This window comes from Dysidea avara, chromosome 15 (assembly GCF_963678975.1).
Source record: "Dysidea avara chromosome 15, odDysAvar1.4, whole genome shotgun sequence".
NCBI classification, from domain to species: domain Eukaryota; kingdom Metazoa; phylum Porifera; class Demospongiae; order Dictyoceratida; family Dysideidae; genus Dysidea; species Dysidea avara.
The window spans coordinates 9,588,253-9,615,907 of NC_089286.1; the positions used below are offsets into that span (position 1 = coordinate 9,588,253).

The 27,655-nt window shown below is 37.7% G+C and overlaps 2 protein-coding genes and 1 long non-coding RNA gene across 3 annotated transcripts; 1 reads left to right on the forward strand and 2 right to left on the reverse strand.

Annotated features, from left to right (window-relative positions):
• Positions 1-345: 345 nt before the first annotated feature.
• Positions 346-10,400, reverse strand: LOC136246063 (macrophage migration inhibitory factor-like). The gene is made up of 3 exons (XM_066037512.1): positions 10,204-10,400; positions 841-1,013; positions 346-501 (listed from the first exon to the last, which is right to left on the reverse strand). Exons 1-3 carry the CDS (start codon positions 10,309-10,311, stop codon positions 432-434), a joined length of 351 nt encoding a protein of 116 aa, XP_065893584.1. The 5' UTR covers positions 10,312-10,400; the 3' UTR covers positions 346-431.
• A 60-nt stretch (positions 10,401-10,460) lies between these two features.
• Positions 10,461-12,531, forward strand: LOC136246064 (uncharacterized). The gene is made up of 3 exons (XR_010696225.1): positions 10,461-10,576; positions 11,402-11,456; positions 12,193-12,531. It is a non-coding gene; the product is annotated as an uncharacterized lncRNA (long non-coding RNA).
• A 13,397-nt stretch (positions 12,532-25,928) lies between these two features.
• On the reverse strand, positions 25,929-27,249 carry LOC136246065 (uncharacterized). Its single transcript, XM_066037513.1, has 2 exons — positions 27,015-27,249; positions 25,929-26,821 (listed from the first exon to the last, which is right to left on the reverse strand). Exons 1-2 carry the CDS (start codon positions 27,210-27,212, stop codon positions 26,117-26,119), a joined length of 903 nt encoding a protein of 300 aa, XP_065893585.1. The 5' UTR covers positions 27,213-27,249; the 3' UTR covers positions 25,929-26,116.
• Between the last annotated feature and the right edge of the window lie 406 nt (positions 27,250-27,655).

The following is a 27,655-nucleotide window of genomic DNA, read 5'->3' on the forward strand; positions in this document are numbered from 1 at the left end:
TTTCCGGCAATATGATGTTACAGTTGTTTTTATCATACACTTGAAATTTTATTAGAACAAAATTAAAACAGGTGTGTACTGTATTGGGCGGTGGTGTAACTTGTAGTTCAGATCAAAGTATTTAGATACTTTTAAAATACATTCTGGGTATAAAGTATTTTTATTTCATACTATCAGAGTATCTGTATTTAAATACTTTTCAAAGTATTTGACCCCAAAGCCTGGTGCACATGCATGCAGTTTTTTTTCAACCCCAGTATAAGGAGATCCTAGCTAGTTGCTAGTACTGGATGTTACAGTGCTACCTTAAAGACAAGTGGAAGCACGTCATACCATACTCTGGTATTCAAGTATATGTTCTTGTTAGTAAAAATATCCGACAAGAATGGACAACAACAATTATATTATCTTTGCTGGTTCACTGTTTGCATTTAGGTAGCAAGAGTGGTCCCATTGGCTCCAATGTTCTCACGTCCTGGATCAGTGAAGACAACATTGGCCCTGTAAAGTACACAAGATGTTAACATGTAGTTACAGAAGAGTACATGTGATACATTGGTATGTGGCTAGTCCATTCATATAATCATATACAGTAAAAGTGTGTGCATGTGTGTCTTGTGTGTAAATACACACACGAATGTGTTGTGTGTGCGTAGTATGGGTAAGCGGGATACTAGTCCTGAACAAAGAGAATTTGCCTGTGCTGACTAACAGTACCTAAGTGGTACCCCATATACGTGGTAACAGTTATCTTGTATGGCTGACAGAGGTTTGGCTTTCATTGTGTGTGTGTATGTGTGTGCGTGCGTGCAGGTGTGTGTGTGTGTGTAATACACATACTTGGAATATTCTATTCCAAGCTGCTCCTTGTAGAAAGCAAAAATCTCTGGAGCATACTTCTTGTTTGCTTCTTTGTTGAACCTATCAAGGGCTATCATCTCTGATACCAGACAAGGGCCTTCTTCTCCAGCGGTCATCATCAATGCATCCGGGATGACAATCACCCTAATGAACTACACCACACACATCACAACACAGGATGGCCACTAATAGCTACACTATACAAAAACATACATAGAACAAGATGATGTTCTAAAAACCAGGTGATCAGTTAACACTACCCCTGCTATAAGGCCACGAAAAATTAATTATATGTTTCTGGTTCCTTTCCTGGTCATCTATTTTGCTGAAAGAATTGCACAATCACCATACAATGATTTGTAATATTTTGTATCTGTTGAAAGGTTTTCATGTCTTGTAAACACTCTTTCCTTATAAAGATGCACTAATAGTAGAGTGGCTTAGCTAGCAAAAATGAGCAAATTGTGTACTTTGTGCAGAAAGTATGAAACTTTGCACATAGTACCTACCTACCATGAAGTGTATTTTGAGAGGTGGAGCCATCGCAGATTTGACCTTTAGTATCCTCTGCAGTTCATTTTATGCTCAAAAATAGTGACCTTTGTCTATATATCACTCATACAACACTATTGTTTTTTCAAACTAGGTGCCAAATTGAAGATCTTTATCCAAGAAACAAGTTGATACTTGTTGCAAGCTCATAGCATATTCCATTTCAAAGTTATGGTAATTTTTACCAGCAGCAAATTCATATAAATCCAACCCCCATGCAATTACACTCTTCATCTACATTCTTGTTTGCCACTCAATTTTTGCATATATTTTAGCTAATCATGGTCACTACAGGTTGCATATACAACCAAAAAAAGTGGAGATATCCAGGGGTGGGGCATGTACCCTCCTCTCTTGTGGTAGTTAAATAAAAGTTCATAATTATACGTATTGTTATTAGCACTTTACAGTGGCCAGCACTGAAGGTCTGACAGCAACATGTGCTGCAGCCTGTTGCTCTATCAACAGTTTTAACTACAATGGGGGTTCTGTAATAGTTCATTTGGGGGTGGGAGGGGGTGCTTTTTTACCCCCTTTGACAAATGAACTCCTTAAATTATAAATCAAAACCTCGTCAACAACAACTGTAATATTGAATGAAATACATGTATTTTGCCTGGTACAATAGCCCAGAACTGTACCTGAGAATACAAGCATGAGATTACTTCTCATCATTCTCAGGTACTATAGGTCATTCTCAGGTACTTTAGAGGTTGTAGCTGAGAATGCACCTGAGGGAGTCTAAAATATCCTGGGTGCATGGCATGCCCCTTTAGATGTCATATGTGTAAACTAGCTATGAACAAAGATCTTTATACCATCATCCCCATTACTGTCATTGTGACTCCCCTTTAGTCATTTCCTAGATGAAGGTCTGACTGATAGTACTGTTTCTAAAACCTGTATGCTAAATTTTTGTTGCTGTGAAGCTTTGGAAAATACTTTTTTTGAAGTCGTTACCTTTTTAGCTACACTTGTAAACATGGAACACATTTTGCTATATAGAACCAAATTGTGAAACACAAATTGTCTAGTTGGTTATGCCCTCAGACTCCACCACATCTTGGGTGCGTGTCTCTCTAAAGGCAAATATATATATTTAAGGAGATACAAGATGTAGGTATAGTTCAGGACCATAATCTCCCTATAGTCAGTTCACAAAATTAGCTATCAATATGGTATGTTAGATATGTACTAGTGGGGCAAAAAAATTATTAATTTTCAACAAGTAGAATAGGGATCAAAGATTTGATTTTGAAAAAAAACTGCGTAAACAAGAAGTAATAGGGATGATAATCCACAAAATTCTATGCATTATCAGTTCAAAGCAAGTTATTTGAATAGTGTACACTCAATTTGCAATTCCTATTTCAACTTGTGGTTAAATTTTGTTAAAATGTTGAAATAGGAATCGCAAATTGAGTGTACACTATTCAAATAACTTGCTTTGAACTGATGATGCATAGAATTTTGTGGATTATCATCCCTATTACTTCTTGTTTACGCAGTTTTTTTCAAAATCAAATCTTTGATCCCTATTCTACTTGTTGAAAATTAATAATTTTTTTGCCCCACTAGTTTCATGATTTTTTTCATGTCCATGCACATGGACTACTTCTTAAATATACGTTCAACAGTACATGATTGTTTAATAAAGAAACCCATTGTAATATCAACTGGCAATAAACAATTACATAAATAAGTTTAATAAACAATTAGTTAACAATACAGTTAACAATACAGTAAACAATACCACTTTCCTTTGACGAGTAGATAAATCCACTAGTGTGACCGTTTACTGCAACGAAGCGGTGCGAAATCTCAACACGAGTAAAACACACGCTTGACAAAACGTGGTTGACTCCAATTAAAGTGCTGAGTATACGGAGTATCCCGCTTTTTATTTTTCAATCGCGTACGGAAGGGACACACCCCTTTTCAATTCGAAATTTCCCAGTGTGTTCCAATAGCTTACAAGCCTTGTTATGTCGACTCTTAGCTGGTAAACAGCTGAAGAATATAATAGAAAGTATACACGAAAGGCGTACAGTAATAGTTTAAGTGACGAGGTGCGGGCCACACCCCCTTCACTGTCTCGTAATGAAGGAAGTCTAAAACCCTAGTTTCAGTGAACAATAGTTATGTTTAATGTTTAGTGTGATACAACTTGATGCATTTTAGTCCTGTGAGCTAAAGCAATGGAATTTTAAACAATTCTATATTATCATCTGTATGGCTTCTCGATCGAATGGCGTCTCGAAGAGTGATTCTTGCTCTATATCTCGCAATCGCATTAGAGAGGGAAGATTTTAATACCACACAGACCTGGGTACGAATGTTTTTTAAATACGCCATACGTTTTTAGGGCTGATATCTACTTCCTACGAGCTGTAGGCGCGCGAAACAAGAAAGAAAGAAAGAAGAAAGAAAGAAAGAAAGAAGAAGATGGAGAATCTAACCATTTTCAAAATTTTAAAAAACACCTAAAACCATTTCCCTTACTTTTAATACTTGTTGGCTAGTGTTGTAAACACAAAAGAAAGGTCTAGAATGTTTTAGAAATAAAATCTAAAGCCCGGAAGGCTGCTTTTGGCGTGCGTTCTATTACAGTGTTTTGAAAAATTTCTGCCTGATCCCTATTATGTACCACTACCGTGGTACATGATAAGGCTTTTCAGCAAACGTGACTGATAGTAGCATGTATAACTTTAGAGTTTTATGTATTATAATATTATTGTTATATATACAGAAGCAAATTATAGCCATAAACAACTTCACATTTGAGTTTAATCTGACAACAAAACTACATAAATTATGACATTTATTGATTTATCTCACAGGAATATTGTACATAACCCCTATGCCTCACTCCTGGATATCTCTCCATGTTTTGGTCGTATATGTAACCAGATTTGCGAAAAGGGGTCTTCCACACACATCCAATTCTATGAACGTGGAAGACCATAACTTTGTGTTCAGAAAAGATGCAAGCCTGAATGTTTCACCATCCATTAACCTATGTTGCTGCACACTACTGACCAAATTTGAAGGCAATAACATCTCCCAAACTGAAGTTATTAATTGTCAAGGTTGGTGAATTGGATGTGTGTGGAAGACCCCTTTTTGCAAATCCGGTCACATATGTACCTGCAGTGCTCATGGTTAGATTTTAAAAAAAATTTGAGTGGCAAAGTAGATTAAGGGTGTAACTGTGTGGGCGGTTGACTTTATTTAATAGTTATTGTGGCCCTCGGGCTTTGGGTGTATATGTCAGCAAAATCCCTCGCAGCCGTGGTATAAGTGATATATATATATATTACTTGGGGCGCACTCACCTAATAGGTGAAAGAACTAATGAGAACTCATCCCGTTTGTTTTATACAGTAGCATCTGAAGATCGATCGTGGTTTTAATAGCGTGGGCTAATAGCCATCAAAACATTGTCCATACGTTAAAACATCATTAATACGTTACTATGCTTCAACACACAATGTTAGAAAACTTGCGATTGTGGGATGGAATTTATAATGTTATCATTTTTGTACTAAGTTAAGCTAACTAACTTCGCTATTGGGACAGTAAGTAAGTTATTATATTAAGTCAAGTACTTAGGATTGTAAGTTACTAACCTATTTGAACATAGCAGTAGTAGCTTTGCTGTTCCGTGGTCTGTTCAAAGGCTGATATGCGGTGGGTAAAAATACGCATCCACGATCACCCAAACAATTATTTTGTGCCTTCATTATCCTTTAGTAAAAACCAATCTATCTTAGCAAATATACTCAGCTTAGCAACCACTACAAAAATGAGTCCCACAATACAAAGCTCTATGTCGCTCAATATAACAAGTCAAAGCACATTGATTCTTTGAACTGGCTGGGTATCAAAGTCATTGGCAAACCGCTTTCCCATGATATTTCCCAGGCAATATCAAGAAATTGCTCGGGCAGTATGCGAGTTAAACACCGAGCGGCGCCTTTGAATGCCCATGCTAAAGTGGCATATATAAATTTGCTGCTGGCAAAAATTATCATAATTTTGAAATAGAATAGGCTATATGAACTTGCAACAAGTATCAACTTGTTTCTTGGATAAAAATCTTCAATTTGGCACCTAGTTTGAACAAATTGAGTGTTGTATGGGTGATATATAGACAAAGGTCACTATTTTTGAGCATAAAATAAACTGTAGAGGATACCAAAGGTCAAATCTGCGATCTGCGATGGCTACACATCTCAAAATACACTTCATGGTAGGTAGATACTATGTGCAAAGTTTCACACTTTCTGCACAAAGAGCACAATATTTTGGCTAAGCCGCTCTACTATAAACTTTATAATAACTTTGTTTTCCCTACATAATTCCATATACTGGTATATCTATCAAAAGTAGCTTACAACTCAAGAAGTTGCAAAAAAAAACAAGAAAAAAAGAAAAAAAAAACAACAACACAGAATTTTATTGTTAAGGAGCGCGTATCCAACTAAAATAAATTTAGGTGCGCTTGAAACGGATACAGGATGTGGATTCTGCTCTTCATTTGCACTGAGGGCACGATTCTCCACTGATCGCCAAAGTGACTGATGGTGATTTTGAAGCAAATATAGTCATATACATGCACGTCTGCGAAGCAGAAATGTAGTGTATTAGCTACATGGACTCGATACTCTCACCGTAGCTAATGGCTATGGTGGCGAGATACAAGCTAGCTAAGACTGGTCACAGATAATATACCTGGACTGATGTACATATCACACACAAGGAAATTTAGACGTAAGAAAAATTTTACGAATTTGATGAATTGGTTTGAGTAGTCTAATTTTTCTTACGTCTTAATTTCCTTGCGTACGCTATGTAGATCAGTCCAGGTATATTATCTATGACCGGCCTTAGCTTGTATCTCGCCGCCATTGTTAGCTACGGTGAGAGTATCGAGTCCGTGTAATACACTACATTTCTGCTTCGCAAACATGTCTACTATGATATTTGCTTCAAAATCACCATCAGTCACTCTGGAGATCAGTGGAGAATCGTGCCCTCAGTGCAAATGAAGAGCAGAAACCACGTCCTGTATCCGTTTCAAGCGCACCTAAATTTATTTTAGTTGGATATGTTCTCCTCAACAATAAAATTCTGGTCCGGTCTGTTCCGGGTTTTAACGAACGCCGGTCACCTGGTCAATTTTCAGAAACATATGATTAACTTTGCACGGCCTAACTGTTAATATATTTTAAATGCAGCAGACCAGAAAAGGGCTGACATAAAGTAAGCATATCAAAAAGATTTTGTGTTAACAGGATTTATCCATTGGAGATAGTTGTGAAAATTTTTTCTCTGGAACTTGCATTTTTTACCCATTGTTTTTAAAATGCATTTATTACAAAAATACTATTGTGTGTAGATCGACAGTTATCTCAAATTTGGTCACAAATTAGGAATTTTAAGGTCATGGAAATAAAAAGTAGTTACAGAAATAGGTTGCCTACACCTGCAGATACATTTAATCCCTAATTCAGTCTATACCCATGACTGAATTAGGTATTAAATTTTATCTGCAGGTGTAGGCAACCTCCCTTGTTTCACTTGTACGGTCCCTACATAAACTTAAAACTTCTTAATTTTCCTTATGCTGGTTTGTTTACTTCTTGCCATATAATTTTGACCAGAACCCTACAATACTATAGTTCATTAAATCATTAATTTAAAAATGAAGTAGGGATCCAAGCAATAAAAATAGTGAAAAAAGAGATGAATGATGGTATTACAGCATAGCTCGGTGGGAAATCCCTACTTTGGCATGTTAAATTAATAATTTTTAAACATACTAGTTTGTGTGGGTTTTTTTTGCTATAGCATACAGCTGTACACACATGACTGTTCTATTAGGGTGACTACTGTATTAGAGTATCTTGAGTCAGCCTTTTACCTACCGGGGGGTATGGAATAACGGGATGTGTCATTGTGATCGAGTAAATAGATTGTTAAGACGTGTGGTCTCAGGTGGTGCTTGATCATTATTAACCAACCAAGATCACGTTAATAGGCGTGGTCAAGCGGGTGTGGTATTAAACCTAACGCGAAGTTACTGGTATGGCAGGCAGGCAGGCAGGCAGGCAGGCAGGCAGGCAGGCAGGCAGGCAGGCAGGCAGGCAGGCAGGCAGGCAGGCAGGCAGGCAGGCAGGCAGGCAGGCAGGCAGGCAGGCAGGCAGGCAGGCAGGCAGGCAGGCAGGCAGGCAGGCAGGCAGGCAGGCAGGCAGATGAAAATTCAAGTTTGGTAATTAAAAAAAAAATTCTATATCTGGCTGCCTCAATAACAATATCAGATTACATGGAAGCCACTGTGGAATAGATCTGGTCTCCTACTGTTTAAAATTCAAGAAAAAATTAAATCTTCAATTCCGCCAATTACACTCTGTAGTATATAGCTAGTTTACACATCCAGCAACCTTGACCATACCTGTGCCGAGACATGAGACATTAAGATGGAATAAAAGCTTGCTGGCCTAAGGTGACCTTCTACACAACCCTACAAAGTATTGAAACATGTGACATGCACTAGACCACAGGCAACATAATTAAACCACCACTAAAAAAATTAACAGCTGAGGTGGTTAACATGTGGTTGTGTTGGATAGAGGTATTGTGTACAATACAAGGAGGGCTTTTTATTGATTAGTCTGGTATAGAGAAAAGCTTCAACAGGCTGGCTATGTCCGGTAAGGTGATATGCAAAAGCTGCCACAGTTTGGTTCAGCCCACTTTGGTCTGGGGCAATCCATGCTGACCAGCAGTCCTAGAACAAACACACGACTTGCTATTGTGATTAGTAACATTATAATGAAGAAGATATTGATTGCTATTTCAGCATAGACATCTCATATAATGCACTACTTTTGGCTCTGCCAAGTATTCCTTCTCAACATGGCACAGTTCAGAATAAATTGCTGAGTGCATTGATTGAGCAGTGCCCATCCCTGCATGACAAAGGCTGGCATGGGTTGGCTCGAGCCAAGATACAGTGCAATGTTACAACAATAAAACCATATTTGTTGGGCCTCACCAGTAATTTTTATGTTCTAAAGAATTCTATAATGTGATTACGATGTACTTTGCTTCAAATAGATTGCATGACCATTTTGCCCTACCAATGTGTTGATATTCCGGCCAATGGAGCACTCACTGGCTAAACATATTTCAACTGGTTCTACACTTTGCAGCTACAATTTCAGTAGATAAGAGAAAAACTACAATGACAATATACGTATATAGTAGACCCCTGAATGTATTACAATAAAAAGCTCATACAAATGACAGTTCTCTGGCATGATAGTATAAAACAAGCTCACAATTTACCATGCAGACTTGGAATGAACCAGTCATAAGAAGTTAAACTCTGCCATACTAACTGTCCAGCAGGTCTGTTCAGAAAACACATGGGCAGAGATTTGCAGCTTGTGGCTAGAGCTGCGATATTGTTAGTAAACCACGACATTTAATAGTCTCGTGCCCAGCAGGGCTCATGCTAATGCACAAACACCATCTGGTGACAATTTGGGCTTGGAAGTGTGATCCAGCCTGAAGAATCGAGGAATTGCATAATTGTTTAAAACCCATTTGAAAATGGCTAGGAACAAAGTAAAACTCAGAATAGGGTGTTTACTATGTAGATGCGACCTCTTCATTTATTGTATCAGTACGGGATAGTGTTTCATTTCTGGTGAAAAGTTGAGTCATGATTCTTTGATCTTATAAGGTGAGATTGGAAACAGAACTTGACAGCAAACATCTTGAACAACCTAGACGAATAACTTTTAAAAATGGCTTTAAATCATCTGCTTTTTTGTCTACTTCCAATACACTGGTGCAATTGTGCAACTCGTTGATTCTGATTGGCCAGCCAATCTTTTGGCGGCATTGCACTTCCAGGCCCAAAAACTTGAGCATTGTCACCAGATGGTGCTCCACATTAGCATGAGCCCAGCTGGGAACGAGACTAGAGTCATACCAGTTTTGATATATTGCCTATTTTTTTCTGATATACAGTGGAACCTCTCTATTACGGATATTTTAGAACTCAGAATTTTCTGCCATTTTTGTTGTAACATAGTCTATAGAGATTTTCCTCTTTCAGAGGTAAAAAAATGTATCAACCAGACCAGTTGGGACCAAAATTTTTATCCTTATTATGGAGGTTTTTTCTATTGTGTCCATAATTTGGGGAGCCCTTCATGCTCTGTAGCTCTTGCAAATAGAAGACAAGGAAGATTAGTACATAGCTTGTCTAACAAGGACCATTCACAAGATTTTCTAGCCGATCGCATCTTACATTTGACATCATTGTGTTTTGCTGCATAGTTGGCATCTCAATTTGTAACGTTTATAGTTGGCAAAAGAAAGTTGCTTAGCTTTAATGGCTTTAGAGAGGTTTATGGACCACCAGGGAGGAGTAGGTTTAGTATTCTTAGGAAGAGACTTGATTTTAAAATAATTTTTTACCATATCACCAATAAATCAAGGTCACAGTTGCAAACTATTCTCAAAGCTCCTTAGCAGATCCAAATTCATTTACATCGTGCAACGGAATAGTTTACCCCCATCTGTGATTAATACCCAGTCAATCAGTGAATTTAAGAACTCAGTTTTGGATGCACAATGAAATTAATAGTGATTTGTAAATGGGTGGGGCGTGATGCATACCTATAGATATTATACCAGAACCAGACATTAAATCCATTACGATTTTGAATTTGTATGCAATGAATGCAGATGTGACGGGTGTTGCCGACTGACCTTTTTGTCCTTCTCAAGAAGCTTCGCCAAAAACTCGGTCGCCTTCGTAAAGAAGTCGGCTGGTATCTTATCTCTGCTAAGGTTGGTAATAATCTTTAACACAGGCATCGCTTCTTCAATGGAACAACACAGTGATCGACAGAAACCTCGATTAAGACCACGTGATCTAATTATCCCACGTGATCTAATTATCTCACGTGATCTAATTATCCCACGTGATCTAATTATCCCACGTGATCTAATTATCCCACGTGATCTAATTATCCCACATGATTACTCACCACTCAACTTTACTGACAGTTACAGTAGGTGCACTGGAGGAAGTGCGTACGGTATTATGGATGATGATTGTCGGCGCTACTGTAGCTATCTGGTAAGTTTAGCTATAGCTAAACAAGTTGCATACAATCACTGGACTGGACTGGTGGACTCTGGACTGCTGGATTCAGGTTTTTTTCATTTTAGGGCGACTGGTTGTGGTTATTGCTACATTGAATGTAAAATATGCAGGTGAATCTGTTTTTACTTGGTACGGCCTGTTCATCTTAGGAGATATTCTCCATTGTATGACTACCATTTATCTTATCATGAAGTACAAACCATACGTACAGTACATGTGTATGTAGTGTTGTAGTAACCATGCATCCTAAATACAAGTTATAGTCATTGACATATCAGAACATATATTTTAATGTCATTCAGCTATAGTATGAAAATGTGCCGTTTGTTCAATTAGAATATATATATTTTTTAAACTGATTCTATAGAAACCTGTTAATTTTAGCAACTTTTATATGCTCACCTGTATAGCACATATATCATATAGGGGGTGGATGGGTGGGAGGGTGCGGAGGGGAGGGGTGGTGGGTCGCCCACGCACAAGAAGTGGTTGACAGTGAAAAAACAGTCTATAAGTATCATGCAACTGTTTAAATATATACGTTCTTTGATATTGTATATACATTAGTTTGCCAGTGATAGTTATAAACGGCGAACAGAATATAATGAATTGCCCGCCCACGCACAATTTGCGCCTTCGTTAAAATGGCCTTTCTCAAAGACGATTAAATGTCTAGGGCGTAGTTTTCTGTATAAATACTTTGGTTTGTTTATCATGCTGTAATATTGAGCTGCTGTGTTATGTTATAATAATATTAATGCTTATATTATTATTTTAATGATGTTTCTATTACTTTAGTGCACGGTGGGAGGTGGAAGCGTCCATGATGACGATTGGGCACTGTGCAAATAAGGTGAGTGTATGCTTTGTACAAAGAAACCCATGTAGTTGTACAGGGCTCATCTTCTGTATAGTCTTTTTGTTTTTGTTTTTTCAAGGGGTTGCCAACGCCCACGCAAAGCACCCAAATGGTGTGTACGAGAGTCCCAATCTTTATGTATTTTAAAAGAATTTAGTGAGATTGCTAACTAGTAACTACCTGTACAGTTGTTGATCTACATCTTGTTTTAGCTATTCGTGATCGATCATTGTCTACTTTGTTAAACTCACTTTCTCCATTATTTTTACGTGATTTTGGATTTAGGATTTGGTTTCTAAAATATTTGTGTATTTCTGATTGGATTTCTCACATAGTGTACAAGAGTCCCAAGGCATTGGCCACCCCTCGCTTTTTACCAAAAGTCAGTTCATCTCTAGTTGACAAAGGTAGTCTGACCATATTAGAATCTAAATTAAATTCTTGATCACAGATACACATTTCCCTTGTTGCTATATGTGGTGGACCACAAAATTAACTAATGTAAACAACCCTTACCATACCTTGTAGTGTTTTATTTTTATGTGAATATGTAGTGTAGTGTAGTGTAGTGTAGTGTAGTGTGAGTGAGTGAGTGAGTGTGTGTGTGTGTGTGTGTGTGTGTGTGTGTGTGTGTGTGTGTGTGTGTGTGTGTGTGTGTGTGTGTGTGTGTGTGTGCGTGATAAAGATTTTTTAAAATTCACCAATTAAAATGTGACCGTTTTTTCCACAGGTTTACATTCTGGAGATCTGCAAACAGCTAACTTGAAAGTTTTATATTGACCATTTTTTTAAAATTAATATTTATTTGATTACATTTACAAAGTTGGATCATGTGATCAAAATAGTTTAACGTGTTATTAGCATGATGTACAATGGCTATTGACCATTGAAAAGTTGATGAATTAAACATTCACGAAAGGAATGCTTCTCCATTGCAACTCGCCCACGCAATATAGCGCGCGCTTCACTAATAATTAGTGCTCAGCCGGGGTATGCGACTATTGGATTGAGATGGTGATTTTTATAAAATTATTTGTATCATGTATAACGTTCGTCACGAACGGTATAACTAGCTGAAGTATTCAAGCAAGGAGTGATCTAGACTTGTATCGCCGGGATTCGCTAAAAAGTTCGCGCCTGGATTGTTGGGGTGAGCCAATACTTTCATTGCCAATGGTTTTATGTGTAAGGCCACACCAAGTCAAACCTTAGTTTCTGGTCACCCGCCCGCATGGTAAACCTGGAACCCTAGTTTATGAGGACTATTATTAATATTACAGGTGCTTAAGTGCATGTGACCCAGCAAGACACTTATTTTTTACTGTAAAAGATCGAGATACTCTAATAGAGCAGTCAGGGATTCCAACAGAGCAGTCACACTACTCTTAACTCTAATATTAGGTATATATGCCACACTAATAAAATGTTTCTAACTATAGCTAGTTTTGTCCTTGATTATATAGCTGTTCAGATTATAACTGTTACTAATGCTTCTGTAACCAAGTAATTTCAGTAGCATTAACTACTAGCCCATGCAGATGGGTCATAGCTTTAACTTTATAATTCAAATGTAGTCCTCTAATGATTAGTCTAGTAACTTCAAATTCCTTATCACTGAACACTGCAGGGGTATGGAAAGCCGGCAACATTTGGTGAGCTTAAACTTAAACTTTTCCATAACTAAAATTAGATTGGCAAGTAGAAACCCTTATAGTTTAAACATTCCCAGATGATCACTAAAAAACACCAGTCTGGAGCACTCAATGACTCAAAACTTTGACAGTTACTTTCTCAAGGTTACTGAATAGAAGGCTGGAAACACATAGCTAGTGGGCTACGACTTCACATCTGAATGAAGAATTTCTGATGTGAAAATAGAAGTTAAATTTCATTTTGGATCATGATCATTTGAACAACTTAGCTATATAAGTCATATAGTAATATTTTCCTGACATAGCTAATAGACATTTATTTCACTTGGAAAGCATAAGTAGCTACATGAGCAAAACATTTCCTATAGTATATTCTAAATAAATAAATAAATAAATATACTTAAATGCTATACATCAGTGTATAGCTAGCCATGATCCATCAACAACTTTCCTAGTGCATTTTTTGCCGAAGCACAACTACTTATGTTGTTGGTTAAGTTTGACTAAAAACAAAATCTACATGAATTTGCTAAATTGAGCAAATAATAATACTATACAGTATATTGTCACAGTAGAGTCTATAGTCCTGAAGTCCTGATCATCCGCCCGCCCGCATCCATTTGTAGGCTTGGGAGTGACCAGAAACTAAGGTATGACTTGGAGTGGCCTAATGTTAAACCCCCTACTTTGTACCATGAAAAAGGCCGTATTAAGCTGTTGCGTTTTACGTGAAAGTAGATGTCATCTTGGCCATTCCTGCTAGAACCGGGGAAAGGTTTAAAAGTTATCTGACGCTCCATGACAGAGTCTTGAAAACCTGCTTCCAGTGTAGACGCGTGTATCTTGTAAACGAAAAAAATTTTTTTTAAAGTCGCTTAATTGTTTGATATGAGTCAGCTTAATTAAGAGTTAACTGTCTTACTATTCCATAGTTGAAGCTGGGAAATACACCGTATGTTGCATGATCACAGTACACCTTTCTTTTGTGTGTGTGCGTGGGTGTGTGTACTTAAAGACACAAATGCCTTCCACAGAGAGAGAAACCAGTGCATCTGCAACATGGAGCAGTGCAATGAGACCAATGTCAACATTGGCTCAAGAGTGCTGGAGGCCTTGCTGTTCACAGAAGATTGTGCAATCCACGTTAAGAGTTTTCGTTCCTCCATTAGAGGAACATGTAACCCGCAAGGGCAGGATCAGAGTGTGTGCACGTGTGTGTGTGCTGTCCCTGACCATGTGGTGGAGAAACCAGGGTGCCTTAGAGTTGTTGACTTTGGAACCCAGCAACAGGACCTTACTATGCATACATTTCATGGACTGCATATACCACTTGCATCAAGATGGTCAGGTCCCTGCTATTGTCCGTAGCCCATTCTCCCACCATGAGGCCCACCTGGTCAGAACTCAAGGCTTGCAATTCTAGATTACTCAGCGTCCCTTGGCCAGGTGGGTGTGATATGTCTCATGGGTGGTGGGGGCTGGGATGAAGAGGATCCTGGGTCAGGCAGTGAATGTGTGTGTGTGTGTGGGGGGGGGGGGGGGGGACATGCTATCAACTGCCACATGATAGGCCTGGTAACACACCACCCTTTGGTGGTGTGGCTAATGATAGCACCCCTGACCCTGTGGTGGAGACCAGGCGCAGTGCCCTAGAGCTGGCCTCGCAAGCCAATGACAGGGTTTATACTATGCATACACTTCATATGTGTTGCTTAGCTTCGATGCTATTGTCCGTGGCCCATCCATCCTCCATGGGGTCTACCTAGCCTAAACAAAAAGGCTTGTAATTGGGTTACTCAGCGTCCCCTGGCCATAGGTGGATGGACGTGTCTCATGGGGTGTTGGGGCCGGGACAGGCAGTAAAGCAGATGTGTGTGTGTGCGTGTTTCTTTATGTGCAGGGGAGTAGTCTAACTGCATGAGACTAGCATACTGATAATCATTTTCCTAATCTATTTGGCAAAGAAGGGAAAAGATCTGAGTCCAATCCACCACTATTCCATTCCAGTCCAGTGATTGTATACAGCCAGCTTAACACCTGTGCCTTCTATCATAGATTCTCTATACCTTTTATTTATTTTAATCATGCTCCCATCCACCATTCCACATCAGCACTAAATATGTCCCATTATTCCGTATTTCCTATCCTTGCATGTTCAGTGTACACTAATAACACAGGCTCAGTAAAGACAATCTTGTAAGGGTACCTCACGTCTAACTAGTTGTCAAAATCGATAAAAATTCATCTTTGTTGTACTATTCCTGCAACTAAGGTACAAACTAAAGCATGCTTCTATACAAGTTGCTGACGTATCAAAACTTTTGTCAAATATACCATAATACTGAATAATTTGACACCTGTTTTAATGTTTATTACACAAGATTTTTATTAAAATACGTGAAATTGCTGGTGCAGTCAACATTGCTGTAGTACATCTGTATAGTTTGTTTATCATAGTATAGGGCTTGACCATACCTGCCTTGTTAGTAGAAAGCCTTCCCTGTATTAGATCAGCTTGCTTATTATTATTGTCGTTAATTAGTAAGGTAATCCTAAGGCTGCAGCACATGTTGCTGTCAGACCCTCAGTGCTGGTCACTGTAAAGTGCTAATAATAAATACTTTAGGTCTAAGGAAGAAAATCCCTCCCTCCTGGAGGAAGACTGAGTGTGGCCCCGACTAGACATTGGGTGACCTGCAGTTCGAATCCTGGGGTTGGAGGGATTTTTTTCCTTACTTCGGTCCCTTTTCTGTTACACCTTATTCAGTCAGTAAGTCAAGTCACTAGGTCTAAGTCCTTGTAGGTTAGGTAATCCTAAGGCTGCAGCACATGTTGCTGTCAGACCTTCAGTGCTGGTCACTGTAAAGCACTAATAATAATAATAATAACAAAAGCCCACTAGGGGCAACACGTTAATGAGCATTACAATCACATATTATATTACTTACAGCGTTCTTAAATGTTTCGAGATCTATTGTGTCGATGTTAGGAATTTGAAGGGAGTTCCATTGAATAATTGTTCGAGGGAGGAAGGAGTATTTGTATACATCAACTCTTGTTTGCAATTGAGTTAGCTTGAGGGGATGTTGGGCACGGGTGTAGGACACTGGAGTTGGTGATGGTAAGCAATGATCAGGTATTACTAGTAAGTTCCTGACAATCTTGAATAGGAAGGTGAGTCTAGCAATTGTTCTTTTGTTTTGAAGTGTAGGCCATTCAAGACTGGTTAACATGTCTGTGATGCTGTCATGGTTTTGGTTAGATCTGTGCCAGGGTTTGTTCATAATGAAACGAGCGGCACGGTGTTGAATCATTTCTAGTTTACTAATACTAGTGTGATGATAGGGGTCCCAGATGGCTGAGCAGTATTCTAATGATGGTAAGAGCAATTGTTTGTAGACGTGTTCTTTGATTTCTGATGATGCATTGTGGAGATTTCTTTTTAAGAACCCAAGGAGTCGATTTGCCTTGTTACAGATGTAATTGATGTGAGAGATCCCATGATAGTTTGTGGTGGAGACGGATTCCAAGGTAGTTGTGTTCTAATACTGTAGCCAGTGGAATGTCGGACATTTTGTATGTGAAAGTACTCTTGTTATGGTGTGTTGTTATCTGTAAAATTTTACATTTGGAGACGGTGAATTCCATCATCCAGTCAGTTGTCCATCTTGTTAGTATTCGATGGTAAAGAACCGGAGTATCAATGGTAAAGAATCAGAATATGATCAGTCCATTTTGTGATGTAAGAACAGAAAACAAACAAAGGACACTGGTAATGTATAGTGTTGCCAATGAAATGGTTATTGGTTGTAATTTTGATTTTGACATTGTTGTGATTTTGACTTGACAAATCCCAATAGTTTGTTTTAATATGTTGTGTCAGGCTTGGAAGCTGCCACTTAATACTGCCAGTGGTCACTGTAAAGCTCTAATAATAACAAGTATAAGGAAAAATTATGAATTAAAGATAGATTAGGGATCATAGAAAAGCAGGGAAACAAGGGAGGTTGCCTATACCTGCAGATTTGCTAATGAACATTTAATCCCTAATTCAATCTATACCCTTGACTGAATTAGGGATTAAATGTCCACTAGTAGCTATATCTGCAGGTGTAGGCAACCTTGTTACCTACTTTTTATTTCTATGATCCCTAATTGAACTTAAAATTCATTATATTTGTTTTAGTTTTTTTTTTTGTTTTTTTTTGAAATGGAAAATTCTTTTCTTAAAAGGTTACAAACACAAACATACACAATTACTTTGAAAACTGAGTCTCTGCTTGGATCAGGTCAACTGGAGCACACTTTATGCAGAGGCCTTGTGAAGACTGGTCTCCTCTGATACATTGTATGGCTGATCGAAGTAAGCAAAAGATGGTCAGCATCTGACCCAACCCAATACTGAAGCATAAGGTTCCTTCCATTTCTCAGACAACAGGATAGTTAGTCTCTTGTACAATATGGTAGCTTCATGACCCATTCCTCCAGTTGCAGAGAACACTAAAAATGTGAAAGTATTGTGCTCCACTTTGCGGATGCGTGACTTATAAGTTCTCTTTTTAGCAGACTCGTGTTTTCTATAGCAAGATTGAATGCTGGATCCACTGTTGGATGGGGCAAGTGGGTTGAAGACTCCTGATGTCGATAAAATATTTTTCATAACGGCTGCCCCAAAAGCCGTTCATGAAAATGTCTAATCGTGCACCATCCTGAGTGTTGGCAGTTTTAAATTGAAAAGTTTCATCATTTAGAGGCTGCAGATTAACATTGTGACATACGTCAGATAACATTACTTTTTTGAAACGTTATTATGACTGGTGAACCCACTCATACTGCATCAAAAGAATGAATGGCGTCTGAGTTTTTTCGTCTGAAAATATGTACTGGGTATACCAAAGGGGATCTGTCAGGCTAAAGTGACACCGAACAGTAAAAAATAATCAAGCCCGTAGCCTTAGCCATTATCGAGTTAAGACATTATTAGTAAGTCAGTCAGTCAAACAGTCAGTCAGTCATTGGAATAAAAAAATTAGGTTTGTAGAAATCTACTGGAAGTATTTAGGGTCATTCTAGAAGGTACTTTTGGGCTTGGTTATACCATACCAATACTGTCAAGGTGCCAGGAAGGTCTGGTTTGTGGGTAATATTTTTGGCCAGAAAAACCCTCACCTCCATGATCCCTAATATATACAGTACTACTGTACTGTGTAAAACTTATAGATGGGCTGAAGATCCACTTCAACTTCAAAGGACAGGACTTTAGTCCTTCTTCTTTATGAGTAGCAGGATAGTGATCTATACAGATTGAAATTCTAATAGAGCATTCAGCTAAATGGTAAAACAGTCAGAATGGGCCACCTTCCCATATGCAAATATGGTTGTAGGAAGGTCAACAGTTATAGTGCATTAAGATTCCCGTACATATGTAATTTTTATTCTATAGATGACTGAAACAGTTATAAATTGCAACATTATGTTTTTCAGAAATAAATCCTAGATCTGCTGTTTCACCATTTTATTCAGTGCCTATCTACTTTAATGGACATGACGGGTCATTTAATAATACACTATTGTGTGAAATAGCTACTTCAGAGTGAAACCAGATGAGGTAAGACATGCATTATGCATTGCTTTGCTTCACACAAATCTATTTATAATGTCAGTACAACATTAGCAAACAATGGGGCTTAGTGGATATTTAGGTAACACTCATGTAAACTTCAAGACTATAATACCACAAAAGTTTAATGGAGAAAATTTTGATAAATTCGGCAACTTGCATCACAATTCGTCAAAAAAAAATTCCTCTCAAAATTTTGCAATTTGTGTATTATTCAATACAGTATTGAAAAAGCATTTTGTCAAAATTTTACATGTCAAAAGTGCTTGATCATTATGTCAAAATTTTACCTCATTTAAGTGGCAGTTATGTACTCTACTTTGTAATTAGGCAGGAGTCTATTATGCTTTTTAATCTTCCAATTATTCTTTCTAGCAATTCTTTTCAAATTTACCTTTTATTCCTAAACTAATTATTCCTGGAATTATGCAAAAGCAAGAATATTAGTTAAAGTTTTACATAAGTGACTGCTATAATAAGAATTATGAACTCGAAGTTGACTGCTCTATTAGAGTATAAGTGAATGCTCTATTAGAGTATCTCGATCTTTTCAACCGTTTTTATGCTTGCACTGTTCAGTGTTTTATCCAACAGATTTTTGCATTACACTACAATAGAAACTTATAATTTTGCACTAATTATTCCTAGAATTCATCAAAATTATTCCGGAATATTTCCCAATTCTTTCCACTACCTATTATTCCCAAAATTATTCCGGCATGATAGACACGTCCCTATTTGTAATTACCCCAACAGATCAAATATCATGCACGTGAGCTCTTTCAAAACAAAGTGCATTTTACGTAGATGAAACCTGATCTACGTATGTAACTATCCACTGAGCCCCATTGTTAGCTGGTTAGTATTTCTACCAGTCAATCTTGATATCGCCTAGAAATGAAGGTATCCTATGCTTATAAAAACGTATTAGATTGCCAAACTGCACGGTGGAGATGAAAATTAATTTTTTTACAAGAATGAATGCAAAATGACGTTATATAAATTGTCAAATATTTATTCTCAATAACATCAACTTAGCCAGAAGTATACAATTCTTGTTTACCAGGTTAGGTAACTCAAAGGCTGCAGCACAAGTTGATACCAGACCTTCAGTGCTGGATATTCCTTCAGTGCTGGACACTATAATAATGATAGCAACAGAATTTGTTAGCAGCTAGACCATCTCAGAAGGCTGTTTTGACAGTGTTACTACCTATACAGCATAGTATACAATTAGGAGATTTTGATGAAATTGTGGAACAAATGCTGGTGGGATACTTTGTCAAATGCCTTAGAGAAGTCAAAAAAAACAATGTCAGTCTGCTCATTTTTGTTTAAGTTCTCAGCAAAATCATTTACTGTTAGCAATAACTAAGTTTCACATGATTGCCCTTGGCGGAAGCCATGTTGTTGATCACACAAAATATTATTTACTAAGATAAGCATAAATATGTGAATAAACAATGTGCTCTAATAGTTTTGAGCAAATACAAGTTAATGACACAGGTCTGTAGTTACTAGCACTGGATCTGTCACCATTTTAAACCATGGTACGACATTTGCCTCTTTCCAGTCTATAGGTAATACACATTGTTGTAATGAGGCTTGGATGACTGCTCTATTAGAGTATCTTGATCTCGCACTTGCTACACCAAGTTGGATTTTGTGTTATAACTCTGTGGCGTTAAGCCTGATTCTTCTACATCATTGAAGAGCCTTTCTAAGATGATTACTCCATCTGTACAGCAATTTTCAAAGAATTACTCCAAGCGGTTGTTTTGGTAGGCGTGGCAAGTAGTTGTTTTTTTATTAGCTAATCTCGATTGCATAATTGGTACACACTGTTGGCTTTTTCGTTGTATCTTGGTGGTTTTTAGCTCAATTTCTTTCAAACCACAAAAGGTTTGAGGTTCAATAGTTAACCTATTCACGCACCAATTTTCAGCTTCTTCCCAAGGGCGGTTTACCCTGTAGGCATGACAACATATTGGTGTTATTTTTCATGAATTATTGCTAACAACTCCTTGACTGCTAATCGTATTTCAGCCAAACTTGGTGCTAAGATGCACCTTTATACCCCCTTTCTGTGTGCCAAATTTCAAGGCAATCGGATATGGAATTCACATTTTATGGCAGTTTTTGTAAGTGTGCAAAAAGAGGAAGAAAAATGAAAAGAAAACAAAGAAACTAAACCCATTTTTGAAGTCGCATATCTTGGAAACACTTGAAGTGATATTGCTCAAATGTGGTATATAGAATACTGAAGTTGGTGGGCATGTCCACAGTAAAAATCGTCTTGTTTCATAAAGGTAGCACAGAGCTACGGGGGTGCGAAAATCACGTTTTCTTTCTTCCTGTCAATATACTCACGGTATTGCGCGCTGGCTTCTTGGGCCATAGTGTCTTGATTCCTCTGCATATAAACTCACTTGAAATTCACACACTGTTTAATGTGAGTTCCTGAATGGGGCATTAAATACAATATGTCTACTGGAAACTATAAGCACAGTATGTAAACTGACCAGGGTATTACCCTTCACAACGCTATGCCTGATCCTGGAAATTCAGAGATATTAAACAACTATATTCCTATATAGACTGACTTGGAAATTCTTGATGTCACTACAGTCCATGTACAGTTGACAATTGAAAACTATAAAAAGGACACACACTGTATGTAAACAGACCTGAAATTCATGGTGCTCTTTGATCTTGGTTAGGCCCCGGCCGATTATGCTGGCATAATTTAAAGTATAATAGGTAAAAAATAGCATCAAGCATAATGCTAGCATAATAGAGACGGTATTTTAAAAATGTGCAATGCATGTGCTTGAAAGAAAGCAAATGATCACCACAAAATATGTATTATTACTGAATTTCATATTTAAAAAACACGTAATATAACTTAATTAACCGTTTCTTGGTTGGTTATTCACACTTTACAGAAATAAGATCGAGATACTCTAATAGAGAAGTCACTTACTTTAATACAGCAGTCAGAGAACACTGATGTACTCTAATAAAATAGTCAGTTCTTGAGCATAATGTTGATTTTGAAAGGATAATTTTTGAGCATAATAGGCTTGATTTTTGAGCACTGCTCAAAAGTATAATAGGAAAAATTTGGAACATAATAGGCCAGGGCCTAATCTTAGTTCCCAAGTTATACAAGTGTACCATGATCACATCCAACTGCTAGTTGACTAGATTACCTGTAGAAACCAACAGGCAGGCATTAAATACAATTTACCTAAAACCTATGTCATTTTTACACAAATGACACATTTGGGGATTTACAAGTTGGCTGGTGACCTTATTACACAGTGACCTGATTAGAAATGTTTTGCTGTACATAAATTCAGTTGTTTAGACCAGTATGCAGTGTGAATGAGTACTATTTTGTACAAACATTACACATATACTTACTTCTTCCACCTGCAGTTCCAGGACTTCTGATGATGCAAGTGGCAAGTGACAACAGAGTTATTTGGTCTGTACACCTGGTTGACAATCCCGCCATGAGATGGACGGAATTTGCACTCCACACGTCTTAAAACCAATTGCATAAACACGGCTAATCGGTGTGTGGCGATGTGGCACTTTACATACTAATTTCATCTTTCTTCACTCCTCGTTTTGTTAACCTCCACGACGAGTACATCAGTATTCTCGAGTATTCTAGACTCTTTCCATCAACTACTTCAAGCGGTGTACGGCATTTTAGTTTTGCATTAAAGTATACTTCACCACTCCACTTGAAATCCAGTTACAATAATCATTGTGACAAATGTTTATTATTCATACTTCTCTCTCAAGACATGGACTGCCATTTTAACATTCATACCGCATATCACGTGTATCCACTTGGGGTGTTACAAGGACTTTCCTAGAGATTTCCCCTAAATAGATCACATAAATAATTGTCAGACTGGTGGTACTTGTTCTTCTACAATGCAGTACGTGTGTACTTTAACATAGCATAAGCTGTCAAGAATTGTTTGTGCACTGCTACAGTTTTTTGTGTGATGGTTTGACAGGACTTGATGATGGCCAGGAAGGAACTGTGATAGTAGGGCAAATGCTCATCCATAGCTACACCTTTGGCATTAACTACTGCTATTGTATGTTGTTGATACATCAGGGGCACCAGAGTAAATGTGAAAGTGGTAGCTAAGGCTCAATCCTATGCTATATATATGTTTATATAAACGAACTTAGGTGAATTTGAAGGTTGAACAGTTCGAACTATAGCCACTAATTAGATAGTGATACAGTTAAGCTATTCATCTTGCTGTGTTCCATAATAATGTGGGGGAAGCTAGACATATGGTATTTGGCATTTAATTAAGTTAGGTGTTGATGGTTTAGTGGCGGTCACAGGCCATGCCTCTATGAGGTTTTAAGGTTTTTATGTGGTGCCAGTCACTTGTCTCAACTGTGTAGCAGTAGTAAAATGTATTTAAAACCTAGTAATCACAAACATTTTTACTTGTGGTATTCGATTTCAAGTTTTCTCAGTAAAACTGTTGAGTCAGTACAACTCCATGTGTGTGTTGCAAACTTGTGAGACATGCACTTAACTTTTAATATGCTGTGATTTATAATTTCTAAACAGGAATCAGCTCCATTTAAAAGTTCGAAAGATTCGTGAACTTTAGTTGATGAATGTTCGAACCCTGACAATCCAAGTTCGTTTGGGCCCTAATATATATATATATATATGTATCACTCTGCGTGGGCAGTTCAAAGGCGTAGGCTTCATTACTTCATTGTGACTAGGTGTTACTCAGTGGATCACTAACGAGATTAGTAACTTCATTACTTGTAGTAATAATATTATGTAATATTAGATTCGTTACAGTAACAGTGTTACTTAGGTAACGTGTTACATTTGTAAGTAAAGTAACTTGAGTTATATTACCTGTTTTTATAACGTATTTCGTTATATTACTTAGTTACCACAAAAGTAATAATATTATGTAACGCGTTACGTTTGTAATGCGTTACTTCCAACACTGCATATTTACAACTCAGTTAAGTTTATTCGTGGCTAGTAAAGTAAGTACTTTAGTGCACTTGAATTGTCTTTATACTACTGTTTTAATACCTGGCATGATGTTACACGCCGTAGTGACTGGGCGTGGTGCTTAATTGACTAGGCCATTATAGTGCTGTAAAGATATTCACTGCTTTAGTTTATTAATGGCTAGTATAGTAAGTACTTTATAGTGCACTTAAGCTTCATTATGAGCTGCTCAACTCGAATTTGGGCTTCCTGTGTTTAATTTTAAGCGTATCCACAATCGAAGCAATCTGCATGCTCGTGTAGGTACACTTACGTTCAGCCTTTCAGCAGCGCCTTGTCGTTTTGTTTTACGACATTATCCACAATCGAAATTCACATGGTCCCATATATAAATACATTCACAAAGCATTCCTGCAGTTTCCCACACTTGCAGGTGAGTCACCCAAGTGGAATATATTAGGTGTAACATGGACACTTGTGATTTGCCTGAAATATACGCACTCGTGCCCATGTTACAACTACTACATATATATATATACACAATATAGTTATTAAAAAAAATTAAAAGGAAAGTAGGGATCAATACAATACACATGCTATAAAAAGTAAGGAAACAAGCTTACAGCTGAAATGAGAATGATCCACGCAACAATAATAAGGAAACAAGTCAAACAAGATTAGATGACTACTTGCTAAAATGAGACACATTTTAATCCCTACTTTGATATAGCTAGTATCACTTCAAGATGCTAGCCAAAAGGAGATATTAAAATGTATAGCAAGTAGTCATCTAATCTTGTTTGACTTGTTTCCTTTCTTTTTATAGCATGTGTATTGTATTGATACTTGTTTTATTTTTTTAATAACTAGTTTGTTAACTTTTTATGTGTAGCTAGCTAGCTAGCTATATTGTACACAATCACATCCTTTCACTAAATTTTAACACTAGAATTGAGTTCATGGCCTCCTAACTCTTCTTGATATTTTGCAGGGCTGGTCAGGCAAAGTAATGGCTAGAGTCAAGTTACCAGGTTACCACTAAATAGGGTTACTACTAAAGCTGTATGCAAAACTAAGCATGCATGCTTTTTAGGGGTCTGAATTACCCCCATCTGGGACAAAATTCAAATAATAGCCACTCTGAAATTGCATCTGAGAGTGTTTCAAGACAGAAATCAGCAGTTTATTTGATGACTGTTCTATTAGAGTATTTCATTGGCTGTCTGTTGTATTAGAGTATAATCGATCTGTACTTATTAACATAGATAGTATAGGGCACTAAGTTTCTGTATACTATCTATGTATTTAATTAGCAAAACCTGCATGCTGTAGTGGCTGTATAGTGCCTTGATTTTCCTTCTTTTTTCTCAGCTATCTTCTCTTTTTTTTCCGCATAGTGCTTTTGGTTGTAGCTTTTTCCTTCGTTCTATTCAAAGGCATGACTACCTTGCCAAAAACTAAACTGGTAAGACCATGAAACAACTAGAGATAGTGACTCCTTGACTACTACGTTCGTTCATACCCGTCTTATGAGGGCACCTTCATTAAAATCATGTGCAATAATCACGTCTTAAGGCAGTAACACATGCCGCTACAATCAATTATCTTTCGGGCCAATGAATGATGAAGCGAACTACATGGTACAGTGGACAAAACATAATCGAAACAACAGATTTGCAAATCGTACGTCATTACCTTGGCTGTCTGAAATTTCTGGAGCCATACACTTAGCACTACTGGGTCTTACGGCAGGCAGGGCAGGCAGGTAGGGCAGGCAAAATCCAGGTGAAATTCAAACTTTTTAAAACTCACTAACTCACTATACATCAAAATATTCAAGGTACATCATTACAGCAGTACTAATGTATTCCAGGTGGTTTTTTCGGGTAAAAATAATTTATTGCAAGTCCATTTTTAAGGTGTGAAAATCCACGAAACCATATGATTTCTTACCAACCCCTACTATACAGTAGTATCGTGTTGTATGATAATGTCTGAGGTTTGAATCCAAGGACAGAGTATTACATTATGTTGATCAAACCTTTTCCAGGCTTTGACAAGGTATATATTACCCCAGTACTGGAAAGTTGATAAAAGTGTTTGTCGGATTCCCTTTTTCTCCAAAGGTAGGAGCATGATGTTCATAGGTGCTCTACCAATGAGCAAAATCAAGATTATTGTTTCCAATTGGACTTAAGGATTGTGAGAATTCTACTACAGTGTGAGTAATACAGTGTATTACAACAAAGGTAACAGATGTTGGCATACTACACTAATGAAAAAGCCTGAATAAAATGTTTATACAAAAACTAAATCTAAGTGTTCATGATAAATCCAAGGCCAGAATCATGTCTGATTATGCATCATAGCCGATGAAGATCTGCATCTCGCTTACAAGAGCAGCTGCAGTAGCAAAAGAAGTGTCCTGGCAAATTCTGACTTCAATAGCCCCAACAGTTCCATTAGTTGCTATAGGAAGACGCCTATAAAAGTATGGCATTTCTGGTTGAGCACAGCAGCTATTTCCAACAGGACAATCTTTGCCATCCCATAACATGTTATCAGTGTAATATGTAGTAGTTGATGGGGCACCAGGACAACCTGCCTCACAGTAGTAATCATCTCTAACAAAAGCCGGTGGGGTCTGTCCAGAGGAGGAGGAACAAGGGCAATTGTAGGATCTGTAATTGTATGTTCCAGCTGAGTATCCGCTTGCATAGGTCCAGAGGTGTTGGCGAGGATAGTCATATGTTATAGACACTCCATCAACATATGTATCATCTATATCATGTTTCTTAGAGTAGTATGCATTGAAACCTGTAGTTGTTCCTTTCTGATAGCCAAGCACTTTGCCATAAACCTCATTAAAATTGTGACCATTCACACGAAAATGTGCCGAGTAACATCCAGCAATCTCACCATTACCCTTGCACACTCGTTTGGCTGAACGTGGTATGGTGGTTGGTTCCCATCCACTAGGGCAACTGTATCCATCAATATCAGCAATCTTTGCCCATGCAATAGTCTTTAAGCCAGCTGAAAGGCCCATTTCACAGTGAACCTGCAACAGCATTTACATCAAAACAATTAAACAGGCATGCCATATGGCTGGCAAAGACTATACACACAAATAATTGAATAGATACATGCATGTCTAATAGTATACATATTCTATTATATAGCTATGGTCTACACACAGATTAACTTGCTCATTTGTAACTTAATTTGTATGTACTATTTTCAATTGTTTTCACCTGAACAATCTCGTTGGTAGTCAGTTTCACCCAATAAAGTCCAGACTTGTTGCGGGTAGCAAGGTTGTTGTCATAGATGTGAGCACATGACTTTCCTGCATACTCTTGTGCTATTCCCAGCAAAGGATCATCCTTTCCCAGTATGGCAGAGTTTGCAGCTGTCACCAACAGTAAAACAGCAAAGCAGTATTTGAACATTGTTATCACAGAGATGCTGTGTATTAGGGTCACAGTGCTCGTATTTATATGGCTCAGCATATCTTATGCATGATTACAGATTTGAGCCACAGGAATGGTTGCTATCTTGTAGTCAACATTTAGCTACCTCAATGGTCAAAGCTTACAACATGTGGACTCAAACTTGTACACAATTTCATCACATTAATTTTATTAACTAAGTGTTCACTGATTGCGTGCTAGGATTGATTGCAGCACAGGTGCTCAAAGAAATGTTAAGTGGAGCACTGAAGCAGGCTTGCTTATGCTTATCAGCCCTGATAGAATTTGTCTTGAATCACATGCATCCTCACAGTGTATAGTACGAACTTATAAGCACTACAAGGAATAGTACTGATGGGTTTCTGTGTACATTGAAGTAATTTTTAATTCTTACAACATAATTGATCTTACTATGTAGATGT